Genomic DNA, 13,918 nt, shown 5'->3' with positions numbered 1-13,918 from the left:
TGATAAAATAATAAGGTAGTCCTTGTGCTATTTTTCCTCCAAATTTATAGATGACAAAGTCCAAGATAAGGTTAGAATTCCCCGACTACAATTTTTATAAAATTTTAGTCCAAATTAAACATTAAAACTATGAATTTTGAATGTAGATGGCTTGAATTAATAAATTGATTAGTAATATTCCACTCAATTACCACATTTAATGAATAATATCAAGTTATTCAAGAAAAATTTGGAACTATTGAAGAAACACAAACTTGTAGACACAAAATTAAGAATCGATATGCAAGTTAATCAGTTGAGTAGTTGAGACGTGATGATGCCTCATTCGTGAACTTCCTATCCCCTACGTGTAGAAGCCCATTCTTTCCTATATTATATGATAGATTCACTGAAAATTGCGAGTCTTAAAAATCATGTTTTTGGACTCAGGGGACCTTGAAACGTATAGAAAACTTGAAATCAGAGTACCTTAATTTTTTTGGAATGCAATACCATAGAGAAACAATAGTGTAAGTAGATATCCCTTGGTATGGGGCGTTTATGTCGCAACTTTTACTGTTATCTCAAGCCGATAGTTCATTTAATTCTCTCCCGTGAAGCTGTGTGACGCTGGTAGTCTCTCATATTGTGCCGTTCATACACAATCTCAAGCCGATTACTGTAGATTTTTAATGTTTTGACCGGGTAAGAGTGTATAAACGGCACAATATGAGAGACTACCAGCGTCATAAAGCTTCACGGGAAAGGAATACATGGACTGGCTTGAGATAACAGTAAAAGTTGCGACATAAACGCCCTATACCATGGGATATCTACTTATGCTATTGTTTCTCTATGACAATACTTTTCCTACCTATGGTAATAGGGCAAGGAAAGTAAAAAATCATTCCAAATTAAGAATTGATTGGGTGAATAATACTTACATGTTAAATATGATCCTTATTGAAGTTTTTTTTTGTAAAATTTATTGAAATACTCACTTCGGATCTTTGAGTTCTTTTTCTTGTAGTATTGTAAGTACCTCTGGTGCCCTAAGGCTCACTTGTGCCACCTTCTTTTCATGATCGAACGAAACAATTATGTATTCCACCTGAAAATAAAATACACAGATTTGAATTCAATCATTCATACAAGATGGAAATTAAACATACAGTATATATAAAATAAAATTATAGTACCCATTAAAATTAATAAAAAAGAATAAAATTATAACTACTAGTTTCTATTAAATCTATCAATTTATTAAATTCAAAGGGTACTAAAATTTTATTTTATAAATACAAGAGAGTAGCCATGTATTCATACATTTTAAGAGGGTACAGTATAGAATCAAACCATTCATATAGATTTTAGTTGTAGCCTATTCAATTTGAAAATGAAATGCACAGTTTAAATTGAACCATTCATACATATTTTAGTTGTAGCCTATTCAACTTGAAAATGAAATGCACAGTTTAAATTGAACCATTCATACAGATTTTAGATGTAGCCTATTCAACTCTTGAAAATGAAATGCACAGTTTAAATTGAACCATTCATCCAGATTTTAGTTGTAGCCTATTCAACTTGAAAATGGAACGCACAGTTTAAATTGAACCATTCATACAGATTTTAGATGTAGCCTATTCAACTCTTGAAAATGAAATGCACAGTTTAAATTGAACCATTCATACAGATTTTAGTTGTAGCCTATTCAACTTGAGAATGAAATGCACAGTTTAAATTGAACCATTCATACAGATTTTAGTTGTAGCCTATTCAACTTGAGAATGAAATGCACAGTTTAAATTGAACCATTCATACAGATTTTAGATGTAGCCTATTCAACTTGAGAATGAAATGCACAGTTTAAATTGAACCATTCATACAGATTTTAGATGTAGCCTATTCAACTCTTGAAAATGAAATGCACAGTTTAAATTGAACCATTCATACAGATTTTAGTTGTAGCCTATTCAACTTGAGAATGAAATGCACAGTTTAAATTGAACCATTCATACAGATTTTAGATGTAGCCTATTCAACTTGAGAATGAAATGCACAGTTTAAATTGAACCATTCATACAGATTTTAGTTGTAGCCTATTCAACTTGAGAATGAAATGCACAGTTTAAATTGAACCATTCATACAGATTTTAGTTGTAGCCTATTCAACTTGAGAATGAAATGCACAGTTTAAATTGAACCATTCATACAGATTTTAGATGTAGCCTATTCAACTCTTGAAAATGAAATGCACAGTTTAAATTGAACCATTCATCCAGATTTTAGTTGTAGCCTATTCAACTTGAAAATGGAACGCACAGTTTAAATTGAACCATTCATCCAGATTTTAGTTGTAGCCTATTCAACTTGAAAATGGAACGCACAGTTTAAATTGAACCATTCATCCAGATTTTAGTTGTAGCCTATTCAACTTGAAAATGAAATGCACAGTTTAAATTGAACCATTCATACAGATTTTAGTTGTAGCCTATTCAACTTGAAAATGAAATGCACAGTTTAAATTGAACCATTCATACAGATTTTAGTTGTGGCCTATTCAACTTGAAAATGGAACGCACAGTTTAAATTGAACCATTCATACAGATTTTAGTTGTAGCCTATTCAACTTGAAAATGAAATGCACAGTTTAAATTGAACCATTCATACAGATTTTAGTTGTGGCCTATTCAACTTGAAAATGAAATGCACAGTTTAAATTGAACCATTCATACAGATTTTAGTTGTGGCCTATTCAACTTGAAAATGAAATGCACAGTTTAAATTGAACCATTCATACAGATTTTAGTTGTAGCCTATTCAACTTGAAAATGAAATGCACAGTTTAAATTGAACCATTCATACAGATTTTAGTTGTAGCCTATTCAACTTGAAAATGGAACGCACAGTTTAAATTGAACCATTCATACAGATTTTAGTTGTAGCCTATTCAACTTGAAAATGAAATGCACAGTTTAAATTGAACCATTCATACAGATTTTAGTTGTAGCCTATTCAACTTGAAAATGGAACGCACAGTTTAAATTGAACCATTCATCCAGATTTTAGTTGTAGCCTATTCAACTTGAAAATGGAACGCACAGTTTAAATTGAACCATTCATACAGATTTTAGTTGTAGCCTATTCAACTTGAAAATGAAATGCACAGTTTAAATTGAACCATTCATACAGATTTTAGTTGTGGCCTATTCAACTTGAAAATGGAACGCACAGTTTAAATTGAACCATTCATACAGATTTTAGTTGTAGCCTATTCAACTTGAAAATGAAATGCACAGTTTAAATTGAACCATTCATACAGATTTTAGTTGTGGCCTATTCAACTTGAAAATGAAATGCACAGTTTAAATTGAACCATTCATACAGATTTTAGTTGTGGCCTATTCAACTTGAAAATGAATGCACAGTTTAAATTGAACCATTCATACAGATTTTAGTTGTAGCCTATTCAACTTGAAAATGAAATGCACAGTTTAAATTGAACCATTCATACAGATTTTAGTTGTGGCCTATTCAACTTGAAAATGAAATGCACAGTTTAAATTGAACCATTCATACAGATTTTAGTTGTAGCCTATTCAACTTGAAAATGAAATGCACAGTTTAAATTGAACCATTCATACAGATTTTAGTTGTGGCCTATTCAACTTGAAAATGAAATGCACAGTTTAAATTGAACCATTCATACAGATTTTAGTTGTAGCCTATTCAACTTGAAAATGAAATGCACAGTTTAAATTGAACCATTCATACAGATTTTAGTTGTGGCCTATTCAACTTGAAAATGAAATGCACAGTTTAAATTGAACCATTCATACAGATTTTAGTTGTGGCCTATTCAACTTGAAAATGAAATGCACAGTTTAAATTGAACCATTCATACAGATTTTAGTTGTAGCCTATTCAACTTGAAAATGAAATGCACAGTTTAAATTGAACCATTCATACAGATTTTAGTTGTGGCCTATTCAACTTGAAAATGAAATGCACAGTTTAAATTGAACCATTCATACAGATTTTAGTTGTAGCCTATTCAACTTGAAAATGAAATGCACAGTTTAAATTGAACCATTCATACAGATTTTAGTTGTGGCCTATTCAACTTGAAAATGAAATGCACAGTTTAAATTGAACCATTCATACAGATTTTAGTTGTAGCCTATTCAACTTGAAAATGAAATGCACAGTTTAAATTGAACATTCATACAGATTTTAGTTGTGGCCTATTCAACTTGAAAATGAAATGCACAGTTTAAATTGAACCATTCATACAGATTTTAGTTGTGGCCTATTCAACTTGAAAATGAAATGCACAGTTTAAATTGAACCATTCATACAGATTTTAGTTGTAGCCTATTCAACTTGAAAATGAAATGCACAGTTTAAATTGAACCATTCATACAGATTTTAGTTGTGGCCTATTCAACTTGAAAATGAAATGCACAGTTTAAATTGAACCATTCATACAGATTTTAGTTGTGGCCTATTCAACTTGAAAATGAAATGCACAGTTTAAATTGAACCATTCATACAGATTTTAGTTGTAGCCTATTCAACTTGAAAATGAAATGCACAGTTTAAATTGAACCATTCATACAGATTTTAGTTGTGGCCTATTCAACTTGAAAATGAAATGCACAGTTTAAATTGAACCATTCATACAGGTTTTAAATACAACTGATTCAGCTTAGAAATTAAATACACAGAGTTGTATAATATAGAAAAGATAGCATAAGAAAATATCCCATGGTGTAGGGCGTTCATGTTGCCAAATTTTAATTTCGCTGATAACGTAGTTCTATAAAGAGGTGCACGTTATAATGGCAGTAGATAAACATAGGAGAAAAATGTTGCCGATCATCTGTCTTGTCAATGCCTTCTATAGATGGTAGCTGATACAGGTTTATTGATGTAATATCAACTGTTCATTCTCGTTTAAAATAATCATTTATATTCTATTAAGAAATTATATTTCTCAAACATTTCATAACTAGTAGTTCTGTGAACAGTAGATCTCTCGCAGTTGTCTCATCCACAAGTATCTGATGTCACCTGTTCTAGTTGGAAAATTATTTTTTTAAATAATTTCAAAATGAATTTACTTAATTTAGGTGATATATTTCGTTAATTATTTTATTATTTCTACATTGTTGAAAGGCGATCTAGCAACAGAGCAAAGCGAGAAAGAGATAGCGCTATCCTCTTTGTTGAATGATAGACAAGGATAGCAATACCATTGCTAATCAAACACTGCCATTATAACGTGGACCACAGAATAGTAGTCTGTTGTTTTTGGTGAAGCTATGTGACGCTGGTAGTCTCTCATACTGTGCCGTTCTTACACTCCCAACAACACACTAATAATAGACAGTAATCGGCTTGAGTTAACAAAAAATCTGCTTAAAATTTGGAACATAAACGACCTATTCCATGGGATATCTTATTATGCTATATTATATCCATGGTTCACACATTATCAGACTACAATTACGTGAACACTCCCATAAGAAACAATTATATTTATTGACCGAGCGAAGTGTGGTCTAAGATTCAAGTCGACGGTTTGTCAATTTCTCTTAATGTTTAAATGTTTCTATGTTTTTTATGTTGCGCATTTACGGCAAAACACGGTAATAGATTTTCATGAAATTTGACAGGTATGTTCCTTTTTAAATTGCGCGTCGACGTATATACAAGGTTTTTGGTAATTTTGCATTTCAAGGATAATATATAGAAGGAAAAAGAGCCTCTTTCATACGCCAATATTACCGTAAAAATTAGACTATAGAATTATTCATCACAAATCAGCTGTCAAGTGATTAAACATATGTGTGGAGAAGCCAGTCTATTGCTGTATTTCCATAATGTTTATAGTTTCAATCAGGTACTTGTGGATGAGAATACTGCGTGAGGTCTACTGTTCACAGAGCTACTAGTTTTTAAATGAACAGATATTCATTGGGAAGCAGGTTTTTCGAAAATCACTTAATGTAAATATTCTTAACTCTTTATTGAGTGATTGATACAATGAGTACATCATCAAAATGGTAGGGAGAGAAAAAATAAGGTAACCTTGTGCTATTCCTCTCCCAAATTTAGATAAGGTTGCACATTGTCCAAAATAGGTTAAGTCTTGTAGCTGTTCACTTCACAATATACACTTGAAATAGTTAAGCTGCGTATACACCAAAGTTATTAACAAAATGTTGATAACTTAATCCTTATAGATTTTATTAGATTGAACATGACTTATCATACACATGATGATCATATAATATGTGTTTGTCAAGTTCTGTTACTAAATGTTAATAACTTAATCCTTATAGTTTATATTAGATTGAACATAACTTATCATACACATGATGATCATATGTGTTTGTCAAGTTCTGTTACTAAATGTTAATAACTTAATCCCTATAGTTTCTATTAGATTGAACATGACTTATCATACACATGATGATCATATGTGTTTGTCAAGTTCTGTTCAATCTATTAGAATCTATAAGGATTGAGTTATTAACATTTTGTTGATAGCTTTGGTGTAAACGCGGATTGATCTACTATTCTAAATATTTATTGAATCTTTGTTAATAATATTGTTTATCTAAATAAATTGAGCTAGTAATCAATTAGCCTAACCCAATTGAGTTTGAGTATGGCATTGATTACAAATCAATAAAACAACCTTGACAACTGATCTAGATTCTAATTGAATATAATGATGAAGCGAATATTGGTCTATTAAAGTTATGTAACTTGAAAGCTGTTGAGTCAGGGCTATTTAATATTTCAAATACTATATTACAGAGTTAGTTATTATTTAAAATTAAAAGTTTATCATATTGATGTAACAGCTTAGTAGCTAATTCAAATGGTCTAATATTAGAATGATTATACAGCTCAGCTAGATTCTAATTTTTTTCTGCTGAAGATAAACTGGAAAAAATTACAAATCCTAAAAATGTAATGTCTCTTTTAAGGTAATGTAATGTCTCTTTTTAAGAAAAAATAGAACATTTTTTGTTTTGTTATCACTCTTTTTTCAGTTGATATACATTTTTTTTCTTGAATTTTGGAGGTCTCTCAAGGGCAGCCTGTTTATTCTCTTAGTTAATGAACCATCATATTCTGGTATTTACAAAATATTTTCCAACTTATATAGGGAAAATTTCATATTAAACATTCATAATTAATACTATTTTTTTCTACCTTACAGAAAAGGTCCAATTTCTTACAATCTTGTAGGAGAGATACAATATTTTCTGCCTTGTAGAAGAAACACAATTTTCATGTGTAAACCTATTAGATTAGCAATCATTGATTATTTAACCTGTATTTCTAAATAATCATGTTGCTTTTAAATTGCTTTTAAGTGGAAATTGAACTTTTTGAAGTGAAAGTGAAATCTTAACCTTATTATTTTTTGAAACTTCTATTTGTGAAAATTTGGGAGAAGACAGTTTTGGGCTATGCCTGTTGTCTTCTCCCAATCATATTATATTTATTATAATTATGATTTGTAATATCGTCAATGAAATAAATAAATAAATAAATTGACCTTCCTGGAGTATTAAGGTAGGCGCCTACAGATCGTCATCGGAAGGACGGCACGCATCGGACGGATCGGATGATTAGATTTGATGCATTGTTTTCAATTGGAGTGCACATTTAGATCTGCATCGTATAGGTATGCGCACTCCAATTGGAAACAATGCATCAAATCTAATCATCTGATCCGTCCGAGCGTGCCGTCCGTCCGATGACGATCTGTAGGCGCCTACCTTAATACTCCAGGAAGGTCAATTTAAAAGCAATTTGATTATTTAGAAATACAGGTTAAATAATCAATGATTGCTAATCTAATAGGTTTATTCATGAAAATTGTGTTTCTTCCTCAAGGCAGAAAATATTGTGTCTCTCTAACAAGATAGTAAGAAGTTGGACCTTATCTGTAAGGTAGAAAAAATTAGTATTAATTATGAATGATTAATATGGAATTTTCCCTATATAAGTTGAAAAATATTATTTGTAACTGATAGAATATCATGGTTCATTAACTAAGAGAATAAACAGATGTAGCTGCCCTTGAGAGACCTCCAAAAATTTACGAAAAAAACAATATCAACTGAAAAAAGAGAGATAACAATACAAAAAATGTTTTATTTTTTTCTTGGATATTGGAGTTAATATGAGATATATCTGATTCAAATTATTGAGAATAAAGTATTTGAAAATATTTTCCGCGCACACAGGCTTTGCTCATGTGAGTAACCTTCTTCAAGTTTTGTATACCGTACATATGAATATATATTTTTCAAATTACGCAAAAATGTTCCAATTAATGATGATTTGAGTGTGATATTTTTGTTTTTTATTCTGTTTTCAACCGTCAAATTCAAAATTCTTAGTTTTCGTTGTTTTTTAGTGAAAATGGACTAAATTTTAGAAAAGTGAAACCATAACCCTATTTCGGACTCATAAAATGTTATCTAAATCTGGGAGAAAAATAGTACAAGGAGTATCCTTAGTTTTTCTCTCCCGAACAATGCTACTTTGTAAAAATTATAAATAAATAAATAAAATGAATAAAATATTGTATATTGTTTGTACTTTCTAAGAAGAAGAATAAAGATAATTTCAATTTCAATATAATGAATGCACTAGGGTTTGAGTCTTATACATTCTTTATTCATTAATACAATAAGTGCATAATCAAAAATGATAGGGAGAGAAAAAATGAGGTAACCTTGAGCTATTCCTCTCATAAAAATAATATAGGTCTGTTTTATGTAAGTCTCATTCAAGATGTTTTAAGATCTACTTTGAACTGTTGGCATTTCTCAATAAATAAAATAGCTTTGTTTCCCATTTTATCAATGCCGACAGTTTGAAGAAAATCTAGAGAGATTGATTGATTGATTGAGTACTTTATTTATGTAGATAACAATATATACTGGCTTATACACTTGTATACAATAGCTTACAATACAGCAAAGTTATAGATGAATTTACATAATATAGACTAAGAAATATCTATTGAACTGTATATGATATGAAAAAAGCAATTTGTAATATAATAACTATAGATAATAATCATATTGTTATGCATCTACATAAATTGGCGGAGCTTTGGACATATCAATGTCCATTCTTTGGGAAGAATATTAAAAATATCCTCCCCACTAACTCTCTACCAAAAGAGAGAGAGAGAGAGAGAAAGAAAGAAAAAAGAGGAATTTACTATATGCATGAACGGATCTTATAATATATAACAGATTTTTATATGGAGGGGGAGAGAGAGAGAGAGAAAAGGAATTTACTATATGTATGAACGGATCTTTCAATATAACAATTTTTTTTGGTGGTTTTCCTGAATTCAACACTTGAATTAAATCAAGGAAATGAAAATTCCTACAACTAACACCTGTTTTCTCTTTTTACATAAAACTGGTTTCTGATATTGGAATCATTTCAACTATTTGAGACATTAGGACAAACTTGTTTTATATACTTACTCACTTTGTCTGATAAGTGAATATACCCTTCACCAGAGAGAAAGAGAGAGAGAGACCGTAAAAGTGAATGTTTGAATATTTTATAGATAATAAAAGCTAATGACCTGGTTTTAAAGGTAACTTACTTTCCTAATCACTATGAAAGTAATGTCTGTATTAATGTGAAAGGAAAAATAATATGATACAATTACTGTCACTTCTTGTTATTCACGAAATAATAATTGAATAATACCATAGAGAAACATTAGCTTTAGTAGATATCCCATGGTATAGGGCGTTTATGTCGCAACTTTTACTGTTATCTCAAGTCGTTTACTATCGATTATTGTAGATTTTGACTGTTTTGTTGGGGTGACAGTGTATGAATGGCACACTATGAGAGACTACCAGCGTCACACAGCTTTTTGGGGAAGAAATACGTGGACTATCGGCTTGAGATAACAGTAAAAGTTGCGACATAAACGCCCTATACCCTGGGATATCTACTAAAGCTATTGTTTCTCTATAAGACTTTAAGTTTTTGTTGCAATCAGGCAGATAAAGCCACGGGTGCACAAAAGCCTGTTAAATTTTAATCGTGATTAAAAGCTACAAGAACCAATAAGAGAAGACTTCTTTACGGTAACTTTTTTCTTGTTGCATTCAGACAGCCCCAGTTGTACAAAAGCAAGTTAAATTTTAATCGTGATTGAAAGCTACAAGAACCAATAAGAGGAGACTTCTGTACGGGAAAGGTTTTTTCTGATTGGTTCTTCTGACATTTAATCATGATTAAAATTTAACAGACTTTTGTGCAACCAGGTCCACGTTATAATGGCAGTATTTGATTGACATTTGGTGTTGCTATCCTTGTCTATCATTCCTCAAAGGAGATAGCGCTATCATTTTATAGAACTGCTAGAAGTCTCAAAAATGTTTCAAGTTTTGGGTCTGATTCTTATTTGAAGGGCACAGGGGAAAAACGAACAATATTCTCAGCTTAGAGGGAGAAGGAGAAAAGGAAGATGAAGAAGAAAAAAGATTTTGTGACTTTGATCGTTTTTCCTCTAAGCCCTTCATTTAAAACTTTGATAGTTTTTCCCCTAAGCCCTTCATGTAAGACTTTGAATATTTTCTCACCTTCTAAAACTCAGGGTCTCGTTCATACAATAAATGACTATCTTCATATAAAATTACAAAGATGGAAGATCCTTCTTTCAATCAATTATATAAACAAACTACTAAAACTGAATAAACTTCTACTGAATAAAACTGATAAATAGAGCCTTCATACTGCAAGACAAAATCCCCATAGAAATTAAACCGTACAAAGAGAAAAAGCAAAAAAATCATAAATAAATCTATGGTTTCATGTTCTATGATAATTATTCTGTGTAACTTACGTTCAAATTAATTTCAAAAGTAAGTATTAATATTTTCATGAAGAAATTTCAAAGGCAAGATTATGAATGTATTCCAACCTTAAAGTGGAAGTTTTATTGTGCATTAAATGAAGAGTGGATTTTAAATTCTCGATTGAAGCTCAGTTTTGCAGGCCGAACACAGAAATGTCTCCCGGCTACATAGGCAAAATAAGTTATTGGCTAAGTTTCTAATTCTTTTACTGACCTATAATTGCATATGCATATATATTTCAAAAGTGTATCACAGGAGAGATCTAGTATACTGCTGAGAACAAGACGTCTTTACATCATGGACTTCAAGAAGATAATTGATTTCTTTCCATGATTGTTTTTTAATTAAGCTTAAGTTGAATAATTTTTTTATTAGAAACTATAGGTTTCTTCAAATTGTACTTAAGTTACACAGCGTGAGACAAGACAAGTCATGATGTAGGCTAAGCTTACTGATGGTAGTTATGAAAACATCTATTTTATTGATGGAAACAAGAGAATTAAACATCATGGACTAACATGCACTCAAACCGATTGAAAATGAATAATTGATTTACCTCATCACCCCATTTGAGCACATCACCCTCTCTGTTTTTCAGTCGATGGTACAAGTTTATGAACTGCAAAACCCCGTGTTTTCGAACATGATCTGCAAGCTCCTTGGTTTTCTCCCAACTCAGCGGACTTCCTTCACTCAGCAAACCCATTCTACAAACTAAATCCTCAGCGCGCACTCAAAACTATACTGAAAACAATAAAAAGTCAACTACAAATGTACAGGTTAACCTTGAAAGCCGAGCTTGGAACTACGATTAGGCTAGCTGGCGAGCGCTAGGCCACTACACGACTGAATGGGATGATAAATTACACTAATTCTGCCAGTCAATTTCTTCCGATATGCAAAACTATCAACAATTCTAATCAATTTGACTCTCACACTAGCAGACACGTTCATTTGTGTTGTCTGTATAAATCTCCGAAGTCAGAAACCGAACAGCTGATTCTCGACTCGAGATGTGACGTCACAAACTTAACGCAAACCTCTACTAGAGTGCGCTAATGTCAAAGAAAACTGAACGCGCCTTGATTTGAAACTGATTGAAATCAGTTTATGATTTTTAAACGGTTTTATTCTTTAAATTTGAAGCTGCTATTTAGTTTTTTGATTAATATTTTTAGTGGTAGAAGTCTTAGTTCTATTTATATAGATTTAATTGGATATTTTGAATAATTATCGACCGAGCACAGTGAGGTCTAAGATTCAAGTGAACGGTTTTGCATTTTTGTCTTTATGTTTAAATGTTTATATGTTGCGCATTCACGGCGAAACGCAGCAATAGATTTTTATGGAGTTTTACAAGTATGCTCCTTTTTAAACTGCGCGTCGACGTATATACAAGGTCTTTGGAAATTTTGAATTTCAAAGATAATATAAAAGGAAAAGGAGCCTCCTTCATACGCCAATATTGGAGTAAAAATCAGACTATAGTATTATTCATCATAAATTAGCTGTCGAGTGGATTATAAATTTTATAATCCAATAATATCTCAATGTAACTTGGTAAAAAATTAGCTGCTGTGTTTAGTTGTTTCTAATGTAAGTTTTTAAGTGTTTTCAATCTATTTATGTATTGTGTCTCCTGTTTTAATTTATATTACAAACTTTAAAGTGTCTTCTGTTATGTGCTACAAGTTTAGTGATTTTTCCTCTTCATTCATGTGTAAAATTCCTACTACTAACTGTCCTGTCCACTTCTATGTCCACTTCTTTCTCTTCTGTTTTGTACTCTTCTCTTATAATGATAAATACTCTATGAACTAAGAGGTTTTTCTTCGTCAGTAAGACCATTAATTGCATGCATCATTGAATTCAATTTTATGCACTATTAAATGAACTATTGATTGCATGCAATAACGCATGCAATTAATAACTAAAATAACATAGTATTGTCTCTCGACCTTTCTCTGCTTTGAACTCGGGCTGTCCTGTTGCCAGTATGTCTTGAAGGAGATTAGCTTTTGATGTAGTATGTTTGATACACCAACCACAACAGCCATTAGCCGTTTTCACACCGATATCTCGCCGACACAACATACAGACAGGATTTACTCTGATGGACAGTATAAGAGGAGGCTGTGGTTTATAACTGCGCGAGGTAGCCTATACTGTTCACAGAACTACAAGTATACAGTAATGATTGAATAAATCTTCAATATCTCTGGAAGATCATCATAATTTTCGAGCTGGAATCATTATGTGAGCAAAGTATGCAGGAAATTGTCCAGAGTGCGTTGTACCTCCTTCGTAAGCTGAGATATGTTGTGGATCAGAGAGGTCTTGTCATGGCCTATCATTCGCTGTTTCTCAGTCATATTTATTTATTGTACAAGACACTACAATCCTAATATAACTAGTAGTTCTGTGAACAGTAGACCTCGCGCTCAGTAAGTTACATTGACCTGTTGTTTTCTCAAAAATTAATAAATAATTTATCAACTTGAAATGTCTAGAAAAAATCCTAAATAAACATAGAGCTTTCTGTCCTATCGTACCATGACGTGTCGTCCCGGAATGTGAGTGTGAGCGCTGTTATCAGGTCTGGCTGCAACTGTCTACAACATTGATGGAAAGATACAATTTTTAAGATGTTCGATGTTTTTGAACGGGTAGTATTATAGTCAACTGTCTACTAACGTTGATGGAAAGATACATTTTCAAGATGTTCGATGTTTTTGAACGGGTAGCCTAGTATTATAGTCCACTAGACAGCTGATTTATGATGAATAATTCTAGTCTGATTTTTACGGTAATATTGGCGTTCAAAGGAGACTCCTTTTCCTTTTATATTAGTAGTTCTGTGAACAGTAGACCTCACGCAGTATTCTCATCCACAAGTACCTGATTGAAACTATAGACCTTACGGAAATACAGCAATAGACTGGCTTCTCCACACATCTGTGTAATCACTTTTCAGCTGTTGATGAATAAGTCTATAGTCTGATTTT

At 31.7% G+C, this 13,918-nt stretch overlaps 1 protein-coding gene across 1 annotated transcript; it reads right to left on the bottom strand.

Annotated features, from left to right (window-relative positions):
* Positions 1–983: 983 nt before the first annotated feature.
* LOC120348955 (glutamate--cysteine ligase-like) lies at positions 984–11,913 on the bottom strand (the record flags this gene model as incomplete). The annotated part of the gene is given in 2 exon segments (XM_039445096.1): positions 984–1,090; positions 11,470–11,913. Coding segments are annotated over 2 exon segments (257 nt in total), but the record flags the coding sequence as incomplete, so codon positions are not given.
* Between the last annotated feature and the right edge of the window lie 2,005 nt (positions 11,914–13,918).

The sequence above is a fragment of the Nilaparvata lugens genome, unplaced genomic scaffold (genome assembly GCF_014356525.2).
Source record: "Nilaparvata lugens isolate BPH unplaced genomic scaffold, ASM1435652v1 scaffold6152, whole genome shotgun sequence".
In the NCBI taxonomy this organism is placed as follows: Eukaryota; Metazoa; Arthropoda; class Insecta; order Hemiptera; family Delphacidae; genus Nilaparvata; species Nilaparvata lugens.
Note: the sequence above shows the minus strand (reverse complement) of the source record. Positions and strands in the feature narration are given on the sequence as shown.